The sequence below is a fragment of the Aptenodytes patagonicus genome, chromosome 12 (assembly GCF_965638725.1).
Source record: "Aptenodytes patagonicus chromosome 12, bAptPat1.pri.cur, whole genome shotgun sequence".
In the NCBI taxonomy this organism is placed as follows: domain Eukaryota; kingdom Metazoa; phylum Chordata; class Aves; order Sphenisciformes; family Spheniscidae; genus Aptenodytes; species Aptenodytes patagonicus.
Genome location: NC_134960.1, coordinates 14,215,739 through 14,236,948, shown reverse-complemented (window position 1 = coordinate 14,236,948; position 21,210 = coordinate 14,215,739). Strand labels below are relative to the sequence as shown.

The following is a 21,210-nucleotide window of genomic DNA, read 5'->3' as shown; positions in this document are numbered from 1 at the left end:
AAGATAAAGACCAGCTATTGTAGAATTCATTACAATTTAACGCTTTGGCTGATACCCTGACAAGTTTGAGGAAGAAACAGAATGTCTGTTTTCACTTCATCAGATGACTGATAATTCAGAAGCAGCAACAGCAAGTTTCTAGTCCTAACGGATTGAAGGTCAGAATTTGCAATAGGACAATTCCCAAAACGTCCAGCTACCTTCTGATGAGTAAAAAGCATTAAGGAAGTGAAACATGTCTTGAGGAAAACATCCAAAACCAGGAAACAGTGAAAATAAGTATTCTCTGCTCTGCCTGGTATCCTTTTCAAGGCTAAAGGGAGCCTTCATTACTTATGTCATCACAGCAGGGCAAATGCATTCCCTGCAGCACCTGCAAACCAGACAACCTATAGGAAAACACAAGGGCTCCTTTGCTGCCTGCATTTTTAGGTTTCCCAGAAACGATGGCATGAAAGGCATATGGTTACACATTCACATCTCATCTTCACGTGCAGTCAGGTTGCAGCCACAGTATGCCTCCAAGAAGCAGAACTGTGGGATGCAGCACTGACCCACACCAGATTAACCCGTCCTTAGCTAGAGCATTTTCATCTTTTAGTCAACTTGCAATCATTAAAGCATATTTCTTGTTACTTCAGACGCTACTGTAAGCGTGCACTGAAAAGCTGGTCTTACCACTGCTTGCAGTTATGTAGTGCCACAGTGTACTTATAAATCTGACATGGCAATTCCTCCTGTTCAGAGCTCAGGTGCATCATGGAAGAACAGAAAGGCCTTCTACCTTAGCAGATGACCCAGAACACAGGCACAGCATTGCTATTCATGTTAAGGATGAGCTAAAAGCTGAAGGCAGCTCAGGCTGCTGTAATCTGACAAGGTCAGAGTACTGCCCAGGAACTATAAAGCAGTTTAACTTAAGTGAAGGCTGACCACTTCCACAACTGACTTGTCTTATGCTATGAAGAACTGGAGTTGAGGCCATTACAGTGCAAGAGAAAAGATTATTGAACCTATGTGCTTATCATTTCAAGGATGGGGTTCCACCAGCCTTTCCTCAGAGCACAGACAGTACCCAGCAGTGAGCACCACATAATGCTGTGACAATTAAAAGTAGTAGTCTACAGCTGCATAAAAATCCAACATATACCATCTTAGACAAGCACTGAAGAGCTAACAAGTTCAGGAAAGGAAAACTGCCAGGTGAGTACTAGCTCTAGTACTTAATTTACACTAGATATACAGATTAGTTTTAACCCTTTCATGTTCAATGGATAAAGTTATGTAAACAGTGAGGTCATAAGGGCCTCTCAGCCTATCATGACCACACAGTCTAGTCAGCAGGTGCTAACTCCTGGACATGGTTCACAACAGTGAATTATAGTCTTGCTTAGAAGCTTATCCAGGCTCTGCTTTAATTGCTTGTCAGATAGCCGCCTTTTCAAAGCACTATTTTACAACCTACATCTTGGGCCTACTAAAAATAGACAAGTCCAGCATTACAAAGGTTAGATTAGCCTTTATTAAAATACAGAACTACATGAAATTTGAACTCAATAGAAGCTGCAGAATATGCATTAAAGGTCATAATTTGGAGGTGGCATGTCAATGATCTCATCCAGGGTAGCAAGGAAGTCAGCAGTTGATTGTATCAAGTCTGAAAGTTAGAAATAGAGCAAATCAGTTTCTTATGAAACCCAGAATTTATACTCTAACATAAGCTAGCTCCCAGTGGATTAGCATAAGCCTTTTGAATGACTAAGGGAAATACTGTTTGACTGCATAAGCCAATTCCACCTAACCAATCAGTTAGCAATGCACTGCAGGAGATGGCTCAGCAATATCACTTTGAGACCACTACTGTACTAGTAGGGTTGACCAGTTAAATTCAGCTTGATCACACACCAAAAGCTGTTTGATACTAGTGTGCTATTCTGGTAATTAGACAGCAGTGCCAGTTCACTACTGCAGCCAACTAGCTTCCCTCCCAAACCACTAATGAGCACTGTATGTACTGAAACTCATGCTAAGTTTCCACTTACTAGACTCCCATGAAATCTCTTCGATCTTCACAGGTGAAGGAACCATGTTCACACATCTGTCATATGTCCTTTCAAATATCATGAGGGGAACACCACACAGGTTGATATTGCTTACTTTGTGCTCTTCAGGAAGATCAAAACTCTCAAAGTCTGTTTGAGAGACACACTGTAGTTTAGTAACAGTGTACAGTAGCAGTAGGAAGCTGCAAATTCTCCTAGATTAAATGAAGTGGGAGCAGGTCCAAAACAACACAAGCCAACAGTCCCCTCTTATGAGGTATTTATTTGCAGTTACACCTTAGTTGTCCATAAAATCCCATACACTCACACTTATCAAAAGACTAGACTGCATAACATAACTGCTAATGTAAAGCAGGAGCTTTTAGTAATTTCTTCCCAATCACTATACTAAGTCAACTTCATCAAGCACAGCATATATGTTTCACCAACACTGTAGTCATCTTTGGTACAGCAGTTTTTGCACACTCACTTCCACACAAACTGGATGGTTTAAGGACACACTTTGAAGGACTGAGATAGCACAGCCCATTGCAGATATTCTAAGAACAGCTTTAGAAGTTTCATCTTCGACTATTATATCCTACAGTAGCAGGAATCTCTTCAGTTAGAAATTACCATCTTGGCATACACTCTTAAAAGAAGTCTACTCTTCAGTACTGCTTAAGCATTCTTTTGAATACTTGTCTACTAGTTGCCATTTAATGAATTAAGAGGCTATAGCATGGTTATTTGGAACTAGTTTCCTGCCACCATAATAATGGACTCAGACTACTACATATCTGGAGCATAGCTATTGCAGTTAGAAATATTTAAACAAGACTGAGATAGTATTTCAGAAGTAGCAAGCACCCTTACGTTTATGAAAGGACTCCGGAGAAATGCAATGCTAGCTTGTTTGCCACAATAACTTGGCCAAAGTCTTACAGCAATATCAACACTCGTGAAAGCCTAATTGTTCATTTTAATAATTACACCAATAGTTCTCACCTTGAGGATCAAAAGGAAACAAATTTTCTATTTCTGGCCAGTCTTCTTCAGCCACTGCATCACAGCTTTCTAATCCAGCAGTCCTTTCAGTAATCTTAAAAGGAGAAAGTCACATTATTTGAGCTACTGTAGTTTCCCATTATAGTACCTTTGTAGTGGCTTTCCTGTGCTATACAGGTCTACAGACAAGAACACCTGCCATACAGTGCTCAGTTATGCCTAAATTCAATACCTTCAACACAAATAAGCTGGAGATGGACAAATGCTTCAGTTGAGTTTATGTAGTGCAGTACCATATATGGTGGCAACAAATCACTGCACTAGAACGTTTACGCTCATAATATTAAATTCCTGATACTTAACATGTGAACAAGACATTAGCTCAGACTATTTTCTCTAGAGCCACTTCTTTGCCATTAGGTACCCACTATGCTGTTGTACTCCTATGCGCCTATGTAGGTGTACTGGTTTTGGCTAGGATAGGGTTCTTTTTCTTCCTAGTAGCTCATATGATGCCATGTTTTGGATTTATGCTGAAAACAGTGTTGATAGTACAGGGATGTTTTCATTACTGCTGAGCAGTGCTTACACAGAGTCAAGGCCTTTTCTGCTTCTCACCCCACCCCACCAGCGAGCAGGCTGGGGAGGCACAAGAAGCTGGGAGGGGACACAGCCAGGACAGCTGACCCTGACTGACCACAGGGATATTCCACACCATATGACATCATGCTAAGGAATGAAAACTGGTGGGGAAGTTTGCCAGGGCTGTCATTGCTCAGGGACTGGCAAGGCAGTCAGCCAGCTCGTGGTGAGAAATTGGGTTTGTTTTTCTTTGAGATTTTTAATAATTAAATTGTCTTAACCTCAACCCATGAGTTTCTCACTTTTACCCTTGCAATTCTCTCCCCCATCCCACTGAGGGGGGAGTGAGCAAGCAGCTGTGTGGTGCTTAGCTGCCTGACAGGATTAAGCCACAACTCTGCATTCCCACCCCACAGAAGTGTGTTGTACTCACTTTGTTTGCATTGCAAGGCTGATTTTTCTGTCTTATCTTTTCCATCTTGCTCATGACTTCTTCAGTTCTATTCACATTTCCAAGAGCCTTTCTGACAGAGTGAGATGTGGCTGGAGATGTACTGATTGCTTTTTTAGGAAGTGGAGTGTTAACTTGTGTTCTTTCAGATAAGACTTTTGCTGGAGAGTGGGGGGAAGAAAAAAAGCTTTAACTTTAGCACCGTATCAACCCTAAAGCTTGCTTTGGTAAGCGCATGTCCTGGAAAACTAGTTGTCAAAAAACATTGTTCACCATTTATAACTCAGGAGCATAAGCCCCATCTATGACAAAAGCACATTTTTTTATAGTAATTGATGAGCTTAGCAGAACTGGTTAGATAAGTAGATGAGAATAGAAAACTATTACTGTTCAAAACAGTGAATAACAAAACATGGTTTATGCACTTCACTTGATCCCCTACTGGCTTAGGGCAGCATATACGCACAAGATCCTGAAGGGAGTCTTAGCTGATTCCTAGTAGCACCAACATCACCATTCTCCTTATCAATAAAGATTAGTGTTGCCATCTTCAGGTTGATGAGACCACTCTGGAAAGTCCATACAGAAAAAAGAGAAAATAATTCTTGTCATTTCTTCCACCAGAGCACACTTTTTAAACAAACCACATTAAAGACAACATAGCTGCCATGTGCTGGTCCCTAGAGGAGGGGGAACAAACCCGTACTTCACGCTATTTCATAGTAGTTTAGCTACAGACCCTTATGTTTGAAGGCATTATTAGTCCATGCAGTAGGTTCATAGTCCTAAAGGAGCTTGTATGAGTTTGGGAAAGTAGCAAGGTCTCACTAGCAATCCTACACAGAAAGATCTAATACCTTTGGTTTGCTTTGTCACTTCTTTGTAGTGTTTAACTGTTTCCTCAGCACAAGAAAAGAGTACATCTCCTAGCTTAGCAATCCAGTCCTTAGCTCAGCTTGTAGCACTTGAACAGCCAAGAGTAATGCCAGTTATTTTACTAGCAGAGACATCTTTTCACCAGAAAAAGAAGCCATTAGAGGACACCCCATACAAATAGATTACTTCACTACTGTTTCAGCCTTATCTGAGACAACAGGCAAGAGCCCTCCCTTGCACTGTCGAACAGCCAGGCAGCTCCCACCTGGAGCTTATCGCTGCCATTACACGGGTGGGCAAGCGATTCCCCACTCAAGAGGAGTCTGCAGAAAAAGCTGCTTTTGATTGGCACAGCTTGAAGTCAAAAGCTTAAGCAGAGTCAAAGCGAGAGACTTACAGCCACAGATCTCAGCGCTTCCCTTGTTTAAGCCACCTTCTGGTCACAGCTCCAGAAGCCCTCTCCGCCCCCACTCAGGGGAGACCCCGGCTTTAACCAGGTAACACCAACCGCCCTCCCAGCCCCCCCGCGACCAGCCACGCTTACCCAGCCGCGGGCTCACCTCAAGAAGTACCGGCAGCGCCGAGCGCTCGGGCAGGGCGGCAGCGCCCGCAGGGAAGCGGGCCAGGCTCCTTTCAGGTCGCGCAGAGGGTGGGCCGAGCCGCAGACACCCCCCCGGAAAGCAAAGCCGCAGTGCCCCGCGCCCCGACCGCCGGCAGCTTTTAAACCGTCTCCGCGTCGTCCATTGGCTGCTTCGACTAACGCTCAGCAGCCGATTGGCTCAGCAGCGCCGCTTCCGCGCCGCCTCAGCGGCTCCGCCCGCGGCTCCACCCCCTGCGTTCCGGGGGCGGGGCAGGCCCGGGCAGGGGTAAGCTTGCAACCGCCCCGCAGGCCCCGGCGCCGCGTTACCGTGGTGACGGCGTGGCACCGCCCCGGCACTGACGGAGCACAGCTGGGGGCGGGGCCGCGGTGCATTGTGGGGCGGCGGTGCGGCCTCGCTGGTAAACAAGGGCGGCGGAGGTAGGGGGTGTCCGGGAGGGCGGCGGGGGTCGCCTGCCTGAGCGGGGGGCGGCCGCTGGGCAGCCGCTTTGGGCGCCGAGGAAGTATCCGCGGCCCGGGCCCGGGCCCTGCTGCCTCGCAGTCGCTCTCGTGCCTCGCCTTCGGGGCGCGCGTAGGCCCGGGCTTGCGCGCTGTGCGGGGCCCCGGCGGGCTGGCGGGGCCTTCCGGCGGCCCCGGCGTGTCGGCGGGCCCTGCCCGCCCGTGCGGCAGTGGGCGAGTCCGTGTCCCCTCCGCGCGGGCGGGGGAGGCCCGGTAGTGGGTGTCCCGAGGCTGTGTGCAGAGCTGCTGCCGTTCGTCCCCCGCGTTAGTTAGAGAACGGAAACGCCAATAATGCTTTTTTCGGCACTGGTACTTATTTTTGTGAAGAGACGTACGTCAAGAATGCATGATACAGCGTTATGGTTTAACTCAATGATACAAAATCACGGTGAAGAACTGTGCTGTGAAATGGTCTTGATCTTTTGTCAAATAGTCAGATTTTTCTTTTTTTTTTTTTCCTGTTGCAGGGGAAAAAACAAAATGGCATCAGGGACGGTAACAAGCGCCACTTCTTCAGGAGGGTCAAATGATGTGAGCCTGGAGGAGCCAAAGAAGATGACGAGGGAAGACTGGAGGAAAAAGAAGGAATTAGAAGAACAAAGAAAACTAGGAAATGCACCTGCTGAAGTGGATGAAGAAGGAAAGTAAGTTTTAGTAAAGCTATGGTTATTATAAAGCTACTGGTTAAAAATGTCTTTTTTCCTGTTGTGATTACAGAATAATCATGAGGGTGATACATGATTTCTACATGAGTCATTGTAGAAGTAAATAGTTGAACTTTGTGAATTTGCTTTTAACATTCCAGTTGTCCTCAGAAAATAGATATTTTTCAAAAAAATGTAGGTTCAGTGTTTATCTACTGTGGTCTGCTGACGGTGCTGCTAAAAAGTCCCATCTATGCGGCTAATTACAAGTGGTATTTTAAAAGTGACCAAAACACAGTACTGGGGAACTTTACTGCATACCTCACCTGTTCCCTCTCTCTTGCTTCTGCAAGGCTTGTTGTTTCTGAGAAGAGAAATGTTGCTATTTTTGTGCTCAGTGACATTGCATAGAATAAGGTATTTGATTTGGAGTCAGGATTTTAGGTGCATTAGATGGCAACAAAATCTCAACGGAAGTTTGCGTTTATCTAGTTAAATTAGAGCTTATTTTGCAATGCATTGTAACAACTTCATTATTTTATTATCACTCCTAAAGCACTGAACTTTAATGTGAGAGTTATTTGTTAGGCTAAGTTGTGGTGGGTTTTTTTTCCCTATGCCGTGTATTTATTACACAACATCTTTTACAGAGATATCAATCCTCATATTCCTCAGTACATATCCTCAGTACCATGGTACATAGATCCCTCTAAAAGACCTACACTAAAGCATCAGAGACCTCAGCCAGAGAAGCAGAAACAGTATAGCTCCTCTGGAGATTGGTACAAACGAGGAGTTCAAGAGGTATGCAAAATCGTTTTGTCATAAAATAAAGATTTGGTTTGATTTTGTGAGGAAATAAGAAAAGAGACATTGACTCCCTATAAAGACCTAACTCTGGTTACATGTTTTTGAGAGGGACAGGAGCTGGGAATTCTTACTCAGCAGGCAAGTCACAGTATTTGGTAATAATCAAAATACGTGTTTTGGGTTTGGGTAGACCACGCACACTTTAGTCGTATTGAAAAAAATGAATTAGTTATTGGGGACGTGTGTATGAATCTTGCCACAAGTTTGTACAACACTCTTTTTTTGTTGTTTAGCATGCTATAGCAACTAGATATCGTAAAGGAGCTTGCGAGAACTGTGGTGCATTGACACACAAAAAGAAAGACTGCATGGAGGTAAACTTGACTTTTGTTGATGTTTTAATGGTTTTGAAAACAACGTGAATTCTAATTTTAGTGAAAAATAGCTAGAGATAAAAATTACTAGCTTTGAAAAAGGTTACAAGTATGGAAAGGTGGCTTGGAAATTTCTAAAGAAATTGTTATATAGGAAAAATGAAGGGAAAAAACGTTACTATTCAGGGTTTTGCTCATCAGTTCTGTTTGTGATAAGCACCGCAATAATAGGTGAAAATATTTAGCTCTTCGTGTTAATTTGCTTTAACTCAAGTGCTGCTGTGCCTGTCTTTCTGTTTCATGTCAGCTAGAAGCCATCCCCAGAAACTGTGTTTTAATTGCTTTCTTAATTGTGGAAAATAGAGTTAGAAATTGATGGGGTTTGGAGTCAGTTGCACTATTTTAAAATACAGAAATTAACTACTTGCATTTATTCACAATTCACAGGCTTATAGTGCTGAATTTAACTGGCTTTAGAAGAGCTCAATTGATACTGTTTTTAAAGGGATATCTGAGTGTGTGTGTGTGTATACATATATATAAGTCTAATGGACTGACCCAACCATTTTTTTTCCTTTCAGAGACCCAGGAAAGTTGGAGCAAAATATACAGGCATGAATATTGCACCAGATGAACATGTGCAGCCTCAGCTGATGTTTGATTATGATGGAAAGCGAGATCGTTGGAATGGTTATAACCCAGAAGAGCACATGAAGATTGTAGAGGAATATTCCAAGGTTGATTTGGTACGTAGGTGCTATGTTTTACTGGGGAAAAGCTTCGGTGTTTGGCTTGACTGGGAGGAGGAACGTTTGTTATGTGCACTGTTAACTTTAGACCTTGTGCTGTATTCATAATGAAAAAGCGAGGTGGATTCTGTGTTTGATAGCAAACTTTGCTTGAACTGAAAATTAAGATCAGAACTGGCAACTGAGGGGTCTGCACAATAAATGAAGTGTCTCTCCAGATTGCTTACTTTTTAATAGACAAGCCTTAGAATTTATTACCCAAGATGCAGATGGAATTGCAGGCAAGAAAGGAATTTATTATCTGGCTGTATTAGAGCCGATAAATCTATATCTATTTTGTAGCCTCATTCATGTTATTTTGCTTACGAATCCTTTTTGTTACCATGATGGAGCAGTGGACTATTTGTACATGTCTCTGTGCAGATCGGCACCTTGCTGTTGCAGTTAACTTTCTATCTGTATGCACCAAATCCATGTGGACACTATTAAAGTTTTAGAAGAAAAAAAAAAAAATAGTTGGCTACCTTGACTGTATGTTAGGCCAGTTCCAAAAAGTAGTTAGGTGCCTAACTAACTCCCTCCGGTGCCTGGTCCTCGGTATTTTTCTGTAGTGCATGGGAAAGCTAATGCTAAACGTGATCTAATCAGTGTGTATAAATGTCTAATGGGAGTGTTTAAAGGCAGAGCCAGACTCTTCTCAGTAGTATCTAGTGACAGGACAAGAAGCAGTGGGCACAAACTGAAATACAAGAAATTCTGTTTAAACAGAAGAAAAAAATGTTCTACTGTAAGGGTGATCAAAGAGCGGAACAGCTTGCCCAGTAAGGCTGGGGAGTCTCCATTCTTGGAGTAATCAAAACTTGCATAGACACGGTCCTGGGCAACCTGTTGTAGGCAAACCTGCTTTGAGCAGGGGGATTGTCCTTGGTGGTCTCCAGGGATACCTCCAACATCAACTGTTCTGTGGTTCTATGATGTCAAACACATGCAAAAATTCACTCCATGCTGCTTTAGAATCTCACTTTAGATGCTAGACTTTGGGTGCTTCTGGGATGAAACATAAATGCTTGCAGCATTAGTCATGAAGAACCTTAAGCACTGAAGTTCCTAACTAGATTATGAGGACACAATAATAAAACATTTGCTTTTAAACACTACTGAACTAAAATAAGCTCTCTCTTTCTTAAATTAGGATGCATGTAGTAATGGTATAGCTTCATAAGCTCTAGTAAACTGTTTTATTTAACAGTATAATATAAAATAGTAAAATGGTTAGTATATATATATAGCTTCCTTTCCTTGAAGCTCAAAAAACAATGTGGTAAAGCATAGGAGTGGAGGAGAGAAGCTCTAGGCTGATGATTTTTTTACAAGCACCCAGAGAATTAAAACCTTAGTTTTTTGTAATAAGGAATATAATTTAAATGACAGCAGTCACAAGAGATGCTTATGATAAGTCTTACTACACACCTGCTGTTAAAAAGAAATACTAAAACAAATGCATTTTCATGATAACGCAGGCCAAACGTACACTGAAAGCCCAGAAGCTTCAGGAAGAGTTAGCATCAGGAAAGCTGGAGCAAGTGGTAAGTAAACTAAACCCTAATTTATTTTTGTTTAGGACAAATAAAAATGCAACAGGTTACTTTTGCTCTCTGGTGCTTTTATTCTCTATACAGGGTCTGCTGTTGTTTTTTATGCCCTTCAGTAATTTAAAGATTTTCCTAGCACCAGCATATTCTGTGTCACATTCAAGAATTTGAAGCATCTTCTTTCAAATGACAGTGGCTTTGTTTTCCCCTTATGGGCAAAAATTCTCTGTCATTATATTCTTGCTAACTAATGACAGGGATTTTTCAGTCAGAAAAACTTGTTTTCTATGTAGTAGTTTTGTTTATGTACTGAAATGCTTTTTTGTATTTAAAGATTGTTACATCTGACTAGTGTTGAGGTAGTGACTATTATGTGACTGTGGATTGTTTTAGTAATGCTTAGTATAAGTTGGAATAGGAAGGTATTTTCTTTCTCTTAAAACCAAACTTGTTTCTTCTGCAGTCATTGCTATGACTATTTGCAGTGTCTCTGGTTATTTGAAGGCTGAGCATATGTATTTCCCTCTGGCTTATAACTACTCCGCAGAGTTTGCATCTTCCACTAACTTCTACAAGCTCCTCTTATAAAATTCTAATTGTAAAAGGCATTTCTGATAATATGCTAAGTTTATAAAATGGGGAAAAAGTAGAGACTGGTCAGAAGTAGTTTTTTTTTAATCAATGTGGTAAGAAAGAAAACACCAAGCAAAAGACTACATACAATCGGGCCTCCATTTTCCAGAGGTTGTCACGTTGCATTTTGTCACTAGATGGCGGAGTGAACTTAAGCTCCAACCCAACACAAACTACAGCGTTCCGACCTTCCCGATAGAAAAGATTCTTTCTCTTTTGGATGCCTGTTTTCACCACAAGGCAACATTGTTGGTTTCATATACTTAGTCCTTACAAAATGGAGCTGAAAGAAGAAAAGTATGTTTGAAACATAAGAACTATCTCTGATGGAGAGGACCAAGACTGATGCCAATTTGCATAGTCAGTGCTGGCCAATTTCCTGGTCAGTCTTCCAGGACTCATAGTTGTTTCCATCTTTACCGCAGCAAGTATTCTCAAGTTAGAGGCTAAGCAGGTTAAAAAAATAAATTCTGGCTATGTTTCTCCAGATTAAATTATGGCTTCTGATTCATGCTCAGTATTCCTGTCAATCCTAACTAAATACTTACATATGCATATCTTCTTAATTATTTTTTTTAAGCCTTCAGAGTTTAATCTTGGTTATATTTGCATGATATGAAATATTCTAGTCTAAACCATTAGTGTTCAAAGGCATAGCAAGCTCTAAATAACAGTGACAGTTCTAGAATTTGCCCTTCTTGCAAAGGCTTAGAAATTTAGTTGGGAATACAGTGAAAAGGTCTCCAACGTGCGTCTATAATAGAGACACTTAAAATCTCTTTCCTAGAACGTTCAAAATATAGCAGTCTGTGCATTTTGTGCCACAGGTAAATTGTATTTTGTATATCCGGCATCAAAGCTCTGCTTTGATTGCTCTTTATCTCCCTGCCATCTTTCCTCTCTCCGCTATCTTGTCTTCTCTGCTGATGTGCTCTTTGTTTGCTGCAGAACTCCCCAAGACACCAGTGGGGAGAAGAGGAACCAAATTCACAGACAGTAAGATGATTACCCACTGCATCACACCATGGGCAGGAAAAAGGACCGGTAGTTAGTGGAACAGTGAAACAAGGGTGGCATAAGGGTTTCAATGTTGTGTTCATGCCACTGGCTGCCTATTCTTTTGGGCAGAGGTTGTTGGGTTTCATAGAGGGGTTTTTGGTTTTGTTTTAACTCCTGCGTGTTGTCAAACCTTAGAGATGCAAGCAAATAACTAGTTTTTAATATGTGGTATTTTGCCCAAGATAACGGTTTTCTTAATATCATCACAGTTATAATTTTGTAACTGTTTCCATATGAGGAAGTGGAAACCCTTTAACGAGAGTATTTCTGAAAACGGTTGAATGTTAGATTAGCATGTTACTAGCATGACAGCACGCTTAAGCCCAAGTAAATGATGCTAACTTTTAACTACAAGGATTGCAGAGTTTTTAATGAAACCACTAAAACCAGATTCTCGTACTTGTCTCTGGAGTGAATGTCCTCTTTTATTTAGAAGTTTCCCATCTCTCCTCAGGAAAGAGATCATAACAGTGAAGATGAAGATGAAGATAAATACGCAGATGACATTGATATGCCTGGGCAGAACTTTGACTCTAAAAGACGTATCACAGTTCGAAATTTACGTATTCGGGAAGATATTGCAAAAGTGAGTAAAGAATTCTTTACAGATATTCTTTTGTATTCATGAGAGTTAATTTCAAAAAATTGTAGGCTCAGTTATTAATGTTTGCGTATGGGTCTTGGGGTTCGGAGGTTAAGGTCTGTTCTCAGTTCTATTCTTGCTCATGTTATGACTTCGTCAAGGTCATCCTTTTACATAGATACACCTTTTTAAAATGTCTAAGCTGGGGGATACAGTAGTAACTTCAGTTCTTTTAGAATCATAAATATCAAATATCTTGTATGCTGTTTTCTTTCCCTAGTACTTGAGGAATCTAGATCCAAACTCTGCTTATTATGATCCCAAAACAAGAGCTATGAGGGAGAACCCGTATGCCAATACAGGCAAGAATCCAGATGAGTAAGTTAAAACAGGGTCATGCTTGTGTATCCAACAAAACTCTGTTAAAAATGAGATTAACAGTTTTGTATTTTCTTTTACCTGTATGTCCTTTTACTAATGAATCTCTAGTTAGTTATGGATAGAAGTAGTAGTAAACATGGAAAAATTGGGTTTTTTTAGCAGCACTTTTTGGTTTAGTATATAAAAGTAGTATTTTAGTAATACTGGCCCTTAATCTTCAGGGATATGCGGACCACCGTTTAGTGTAATGGTATGTACAAGGGTTAGAACACTCTGCTGTATCTAGAGGTGATAACCTGTAAACAGTAATGATATTTATGTAAAGTATTTCAGTAACCAAATCTTAAACTTCATCCCTTGTTTGTCGGGAGGCATTCAGCACTGGAGACTAGCATGGAGTATCTGTGGTACCTAACTAAATGCCTGAATTAGGAGCAAAAGCTCCTCATATATTAATGGAGTCTGCATAGAAAAGGTCTGAAAGCTTTGGCATTGTCTAGATAGACAACTTAATTAAAGAATGCCATAGGCTGGCTTTTGGCTGCACATAAGGCTGTCTCGCTTAAAACCCAAGTCAGGCACTTGAGCTGTCACCCTGCCGTGACCTGTGTAGTGCTGTGGACATACAGAATAGACAGGCTGTGAGCAGAAACGTTTATTTAGAGTAGAGTAATTGGATTAGCTCGCTGCCTGAAATAGAATGGCAGTGGCTAAATGCTAGCAAATAATGCTCTTTCCACCTCTCCTTGCCCCCAGCTAGAATAATGCCAGTCAGTTCTTTTTTTTAGATGCAGATGCTTTCACTTCTCTCCAGAGTCATAATTTGACCTTTGTTGTATCTATGTTTCTGCCACAGCATTGCAGACTGTAAATTTTCCAGCAGGGATGAAAAGCGTGGGAAATTGGATTGTTAACATTATTTGATTTTCAACCTGTGTTTCATACACTCATTGTGAATCTCTTCAAGGGGTGTGCAAAAGGTAACTGAGAGCAGTAAAGCTATTACCAGGCTTTAACCCAGTAAAACACACTGGGTCTGGGTGGGAGGAGAGATTCACAAATCCAAAAGCTGAGAATCACTATGCTAGAATATCACCTACCATTCATGCGTATTTATTGTGCAATTAGATCCAAGCTTGACTCATGGCGCTTGGTATCCCAGACAGAGCTGCAGGTCTGTGTCATAAGATGTTTCCATATAAACATAGCAACTCGGAATACTTGATGTCTATCTAGTATTTTCATGACTATGGGGAGCCTAGACTTTCATTTCGTGTGTTGACTTGAATGTGCTTTCCCCTCCCTCCATTCTTAACTCTCAGGGCACAAAGAATTATTTTTACTTTCCTGTTGGTGTTCTATGATTGTATTTAAGAGGAGATCACATTACTTGAACACTAAGAATCGTATTGTTCTTTTCTGCAGAGTTGGTTACGCAGGTGACAACTTTGTTCGCTACACTGGAGATACCATTTCAATGGCACAGACTCAGTGTAAGTGGGTTTTGCTTTTTTTTAAGGAAATGAACTTAAAAGACTTAAGTGAACAATACTTCTTTCTCGCAAAAGAGAAATAAATCTTTTTAGATTGAGGCTTTCTTTCAAATTACTATAGAATTAAAGATCGTAATTTGAATGCACATGTCAGTTTTAGAATAAATATCGAGTGAAAACTCTTGTGTACACAGTGTTTGCTTGGGAGGCTTATGACAAAGGCTCTGAAGTTCATCTTCAAGCAGACCCTACAAAATTAGAGCTACTTTACAAATCCTTCAAAGTGAAAAAAGAAGATTTCAAGGCACAGCAGAAAGAAAGCATCCTAGAGAAGGTAATAGACATTTGGTTTTATTTAATAAGAATTCTCTTGAGTTTGAAGTCTGGGTCTTGGGGAACAAATAAGACTACTAATGCTGTGTGAAAATGCATCAGCTGTTCTCAGCAGCTTGGATTTATAAAGAGATTTTTCTATCTATACACACTATCTCATCAATTGGATTCATTATGTTATTTAATATAGGAACCTTTGAAGATCTGCTGGCATTTCTTTGGATTATTGGGAGCTCTTAACTGTCAGAATTTCTCAAGTGAAAAATCTGACAGCAGTACGTAGGAGGAGTGAGAATTTAGATTTTTTTTTTTTTTTTTAATAATACAAATGGCTGAAAAAATTCTTTTGCTGTTTAAAAGTGGTATCTTTTGTAAAATACCCAAGTAACTGTCTCCCAAAATTATTTCTGAATTTTTCTTTTCTCTTAAATGTGAAAAGCAGAATTTTCAGGCTCGAGTTTTGGGTGCAGTCTTGTAAATAAATATTTATTTCATATTTTGCTACTGGTTTCTTGGACAACTGATAAAGAACTAAATAATCCATTCAGATTCTAACCTTGTCAACATTCAAGTTTGGAGATGGACAGGAAGTACTGCTCTGGTTATACCAGAGCCTTTTGGTTTGGTCTGAAAAGTTTTCCTGCTTTGAGTGAGGAATATCACTGTTGTAACCCTCCAGCATTTTAAAAAAAAAAACAAAACACAAACAAACAAAAAACCCCACCAAAAACCACCACAGTGGCCATAGGAGGAGATGTATTTCTCTCTTAACTGTTCACTAAAGATTAAACTGTCTCCATCCACTTCTTTTGTGTCTTCTTCAGAAGGTGCTGAAGGTGAAGGTTTTGAAATGTATGCTTAACTACATAAAAGGTGGGGGTTTTTGCAAGGCTGTTATATGTCATTTCTATATGCATTTTAGTATGGAGGACAAGAACATCTAGATGCCCCACCAGCTGAACTGCTGTTAGCTCAAACAGAAGATTACGTGGAGTACTCTAGACATGGAACAGTCATCAAAGGACAAGAGAAAGCTATTGCTTGCTCTAAATATGAAGAGGATGTAAAGATCAACAACCATACAGTAAGCCCTAGCTTATGTAAAAATTATAAAAAAAAGAGATTCCTTCCCATTGGAAGGGAATGAGGAATGGTAGGATACAGTACAATATAATTAATACAGCAAATAAGTTTCTCCTGTCTCAAATGTGACACTCCCTTTCCTACTAAGGATGAATTTCAAGTTGTCATGGTTGCGATGTCAATTTGAGGAGTAGCGATGGCAATCTTAAACTGAACGGGGAGTTACTGTATTTCCCTTCGACTTTGAATATGAGTTGGCCACATCCTGTTGCTTTTCTCTTTTTTGAAACTGTACCTGTAAGGCTAATGTAAAATTGCAAAAGTATTTCTCATAACTTTCCCTTCTGGATTGTTTGAATAATTTACTTATCAGGATATAACCTCAAGAATAAATTGCAGCCTGCCTCTTACGGGAGTATCGTTGTGGACATAACTGCTATGGTATCTTCTCTTGCAGTGCATTTGGGGTTCATACTGGAAAGAAGGCAAGTGGGGTTACAAATGCTGCCACTCATTTGTCAAGTACTCATACTGTACAGGAGAAGCTGGGAAAGAAATTGCTGTAAGTATTGTCTTATTTAGTCACTTGGAAAGAGCTAAAAAGCATTCATCTTCCTACCTAAGTTTTAGACCGTTTTGTTTTTTTGGGGGTTTTGGTTTTTTGGGGGTTTGTGGGTTTTGGGGGTTTTTTTTGTCCTTCCCCTTTCAAATGTGCTTAGTAAATGGGTATCCTTCTTCTTGTCTATCGTATAGAATACTGAAGCAAGCTTACTGGAAGAGCAGCCCGGGGAGGAAGAACACATGACAAAACCCAAAACACTGATGGAGGTAGGTTGTTTCCCTTTCTCAAGAAGGCAGATCTTTTTTCCTCAGCATTTTAAGAGATGGAAAGATAACATATAACTACAAAATTATGTAAGTCATAATGAGTCTGAAAGTTATTAGGCTGCATTATTAGATCATTAACATCTCTACTGAAAACTGAGCTCTCAAATAGCATTAATAGACACTTGGGATTTAATGGCTTAAACATTACTAATGTTTGCAAGCTGAATCTTAACAGTAGCTGGTTTTCCACCTTACAGATCCACCAAGAGAAACAGAAAGAGAAGAAAAAGAAGAAGCACAAGAAGAGCTCAAATTCAGATAGTGAGGGTGAAGAGAAAAAGAAGCAAGAGAAACTTAAAAAGGTGCACTATATTCTTCAGTGGTTTTGTGGCAAAAAGATCTTGAAATATATTTTACAGCGGTGTCAGTTTTATGAAGCCTGTAATGCAGTTCTTGTGGTATTCTGTGGGATGTTCTTTGATGCTGATTTTGAACAAAAGCAAATTTAAAATGCTGGTAGATGTTCTAAAGTACATGCCCTATTTCTCAGGCAAACATGCAATAAATATTCAGTTTTGGAAGACATAGTTTAGAAGATTTAGAACACTTCCTTTCTAGGCACCTATTACAGCTGTAGTCTATAAAAGACATTGCAGAACACAATGATTTGGGTATTGAAGAAAGATGGAGAGATCAAAGGCACTGTCAAAGCTTAATTTAGCACTTTTTGTCCCAGACTTGGGCCCAGTCTCACAGTTGATGGAATAAATCCATCCACCAAGCTATCTACTGACTGCGGCTGAACAGCCCTTCCACAAGCACAGCAGCCTGCCTCTGGATATTCAGAGTGTGAAACTAATGTTAAACTGTGGTTAATCAAAGTATTGTACAAATGCAACTTCTTTTCAGTAGCAAGAAGGAGCAATAGTAGTAGTTTGAGGAATGGGATAACATGTATTTCAAAAAGCATTTAAAAAAAAAAAAAAAACAACGCACCCTGACTGGGAAAAAAAAAAAACCAAAACCAACAAACAAACCCAGACCCCTAAGATCACGTGCTTGCTTATCTGCTTTTGTACTTGCTGGATCACGATTACATTTTAGGTAAAGCCAAGGAGTTTCTTACTTGATTTGGGCAATTGGAAAGAGATTAAAGTATCTTGTTTGCTAAATATCATTTTACCATCATTTTACATTAAACACTAAAAAATGAGCATTAAATGAAGTGTGCTGTAGGCAGGCCGGACAGACGTGCATTGCTTATCCCACCATTCTGCCTGCTGCTAATACAAACTTTCATTGGGGTTTTTTTTGCTTAATTTTCATCATGGGTTTGATTTTTTTTTTTTTAATTTGCTTTCATTTCAGGCACTAAATGCAGAAGAGGCTCGTCTTCTCCACGTTAAAGAAATCATGCAGTTAGATGAGAGGAAGAGACCATACATCAGCGTGTATGAAACCAGGGAGCCAACAGAAGAGGAGATGGAAGCCTATAGAATGAAACGTCAGAGACCTGATGATCCCATGGCCTCTTTTCTTGGACAGTAGTCATGGTGAAAATCATTCCAATACACAAGACTTTTTTTTATACTTGTTTACAACTCTGTAGACACTTGCTTACCTTCCACGTGTCTAATATGTGGCAGAAATAGCAGAGACCTTTTTTTGCACCAACGACGTTGGTGAAAACTTCTTTTGGCAGGCTTAAGCAGTCCAACGCTTACAGCAGTTTTTTATATGTGTGTATACACATACAAAGTCACAAATATATGTATACACATATATATATAAAATCATATGTACATATGAAATAGATATACCTACTCTGTAAATTCTTTATTGGAAAAGATCCGATACTGGCTGGAATTCTAGGTTCGTTTGGCCAACTAATATATGCATAAAGTCATGATACATTCAGTAAAACTGACTACTCAAAACGGTCAGCAGGTGTCACTTAATACAGAACAATTGTTGAAAAAAAATTGATACAGCTACTGAAGCCTCTTCTTTGTAAAGGCAGGTGCCTGTCACATGGCTTTAAAAGGAGAAATAGTTTCTTGATCGCTTTGTAGTAAGTACTTTGGAAATGTAAAAATTGATTGCTTTGTACAGTTTTGGTTAAATTAATATAAAGGTCTTAAATGCTGTCCAGCCTTTTTAATGAAGAGCTTAGGAGAAGCTGACTGTGGAACTTTTAAATTCTAATTCTGTTTCTGCAGATGTTAACATATAAATTTCAGTTGCAAAGATCTGAGTTCTTTGGTTTTCTGTTTGATAACAGTATTCATCTTACCCTTATAATTTCAGAATCCTGTTACATGGTGTAATACCAAGTGTCAGGCTCTAATACCTTGTGATAATGTGAAGCAGCATCTGCTTTGTGTTTGGCAATATTAGTCCTTAAACTGAGAGTTTTCCCCTTTAACTATTAAAAGTTGAAGAAATGGGTGAAAAACTTCACAGCGTGACTTTAGAGTTGAGAGGCTCGAGAATTATTTCTGTTATGGCTTAAACTGTCTTATTAAACATGGCTTTTATAACCACATTAAATGTGGTTATATTAATGGTAGGACAAGGAAGACTCCGTAATCCTGGCTTTTCTTAAAATTAGGAACCTGATTACAATTTCTGCTTTGTAAACAATGAAGGAAGTTAAAGTTACGGGAAGAAAATGAAACAGTATGTTATGCCTGTAACATGTTGTACTTGTCATTTCCACCTGTAAAGCTGGTTTCCATTTTTTCTATTAGGTTTTCTCCAAGTCTGCTTCCCCTTTATTTTTGTTACAGAAATACTAATTCTGAATGCAGACTTTATTTTATAAGACTTATAAATCTGACTGCGGACTTTTATTTTATAAACCTTGGATTTTAAAATCCTCCTAGCACTTGCAAAAAAATATAACCAACTAGTGAGATCAAAGATCTGGGGGTGGAATTGTTAATATAACCAAGTACCAGGAAGGAAAAACTTCAGAGTAGAAATCAGCTTTTGCAGAAATTGCTTTTATGTTTCCACAAACAATGTGGATTTAGACTGTCAGAAGGGGAAAAATATTAGGGATACAGTTTTCCTTCTGCTATACTAGTGACTCATGTTTTAGGTTTCCACATCAGCTCATGTCTTGACCTTTCTAGGTTATGGATAATTTCAAGGGAAAACTGCTCTTTTCCACGAGTAATTACATACAATAAACATACATTTAAGTCTCGTGTGTGATTTCACAGCCGCTTTGAGGATTGAATATTTTAATTTAGCATACAGAAATGCTAATAATGGAAATTCTGCATTAATCTGCAATGTAGTTCTATATTAAAACTATCTGCGATACTCTCATTGATGATCAAAATTTTAGGTTGAGTATTTGCTGTGTTCCAGAGATCCTCTGGCATGACCTGAATGCAAACTGTCCTTGGAGGATTTTTCTGAATTAGCTGAACTGTAAACTATTATTCTTCTCAGGGCTGTAACATCTGAAGTTCTGGCCAGCATACCTCCAGCTGCAGAGATACCAACTGCTGTTGTCTTAGTCAGTGCCAAGTTCAATTTGAAGGAGGATGAGATGTCAGGAGGGTCCATGTTATCAGTTCCTTGAGCTATTTAGATACCTTTCAAAAGTAGCTGGAGACTTGATTCTTTATAGAGTAAAGGAGGCAATTCAGAAATAACACTGAAAAGAACAATTCAGAATGAAGAACAGGTAATTCACCAGTCTAGGCAGCCCGTAAAGTTCAGATTTAAACTCATTTAGTGAGTATTTTTCTTACATTCAAGAGAAAAATGGGGAGTTAAAGGTGCATGTATTATAGAAGCCAATATAACGTGCTCAGTGCTAGAGAGAGAGAGAGTTTATTACGAATAAACATACTGAATTCCACCTTAAGCATACTCATGTGGACGGATTTTCTTTTCAATACCTGAAGACATGACTGTAACTTACTTTCTGGCATGCCCTGTCTCGCTCTGCTAAGAGAGAGCCTATGGGGAAGAGGGACCAGTTTCCTCTGTTGAAGCAGAAAGGCAGCTCCAGGGTAAAAAGCATGTTTTATTCCAAATACAGTTCCGTGAGCCTGTGAATGATGCAGAGTAGATCTCATCTGGATCAGTCTTAACAGTTAAAGGACAAATAAAGCTTAAAACACGTTGTCCTATTTATGTCATAAAGGTTAAATGTTAAAGAACATTGTGGATCTGATCACGAGGATTAATTTTCCTCCATCTGCTTCCCCTTGGATTTGGCATGCAATGTAACTGCCCGTATCCAAAGACAGCTTCCTATTGCACAAGAAGAATTTTTCCTTTCTAAAATGAGGTTGAAACAAGTTTGTAGGCTAGCTTGGACAAAAATAAACATATAATGAAATGAGCATACTCTAGCAGAGGCAGCTGAAGTTTCTTGCATGCACAAAGACAGAAGCGAGGCGAGAGGAAATTCCTTAGCCTGGTCACACAGACTAGTCAAATTCTCAAATGGTAGTACAAGGCAGGCCCTCCCAGCACAGTCAGGGCAGCTTTCGCCGAATCTTGCCCTTGACAAAGCTCAAAAACTCTTTTCTTAACTAACTCCCTTTTCAACACTTGCTTCGATTGCCT

General features: G+C 39.9%; 2 protein-coding genes across 5 annotated transcripts; one reads left to right on the top strand and one right to left on the bottom strand.

Annotated features, from left to right (window-relative positions):
* Nucleotides 1-1,499: 1,499 nt before the first annotated feature.
* Nucleotides 1,500-5,625, bottom strand: PTTG1 (PTTG1 regulator of sister chromatid separation, securin). The gene is made up of 6 exons (XM_076349849.1): nt 5,520-5,625; nt 4,550-4,652; nt 4,066-4,244; nt 3,051-3,144; nt 2,043-2,192; nt 1,500-1,657 (listed from the first exon to the last, which is right to left on the bottom strand). Exons 2-6 carry the CDS (start codon nt 4,629-4,631, stop codon nt 1,578-1,580), a joined length of 585 nt encoding a protein of 194 aa, XP_076205964.1. The 5' UTR covers nt 4,632-4,652; nt 5,520-5,625; the 3' UTR covers nt 1,500-1,577.
* Nucleotides 5,626-5,916: 291 nt separating this feature from the next.
* On the top strand, nt 5,917-19,841 carry SLU7 (spliceosome associated SLU7). Of its 4 annotated transcripts, none has more exons than XM_076350412.1 (16): nt 5,917-5,958; nt 6,523-6,699; nt 7,350-7,503; nt 7,803-7,883; nt 8,465-8,629; nt 10,153-10,218; nt 11,806-11,853; nt 12,371-12,502; nt 12,780-12,877; nt 14,306-14,373; nt 14,568-14,707; nt 15,629-15,790; nt 16,247-16,351; nt 16,543-16,617; nt 16,875-16,979; nt 17,986-19,841. In XM_076350412.1, exons 2-16 carry the CDS (start codon nt 6,536-6,538, stop codon nt 18,163-18,165), a joined length of 1,743 nt encoding a protein of 580 aa, XP_076206527.1. In that variant the 5' UTR covers nt 5,917-5,958; nt 6,523-6,535; the 3' UTR covers nt 18,166-19,841. The 4 variants fall into 4 exon arrangements, with proteins under 4 accessions (XP_076206527.1, XP_076206529.1, XP_076206531.1 ...); XM_076350414.1 differs by having other exon boundaries at nt 5,918-5,977; XM_076350416.1 differs by lacking the exon at nt 5,917-5,958 and adding an exon at nt 6,234-6,364.
* Nucleotides 19,842-21,210: the final 1,369 nt, after the last annotated feature.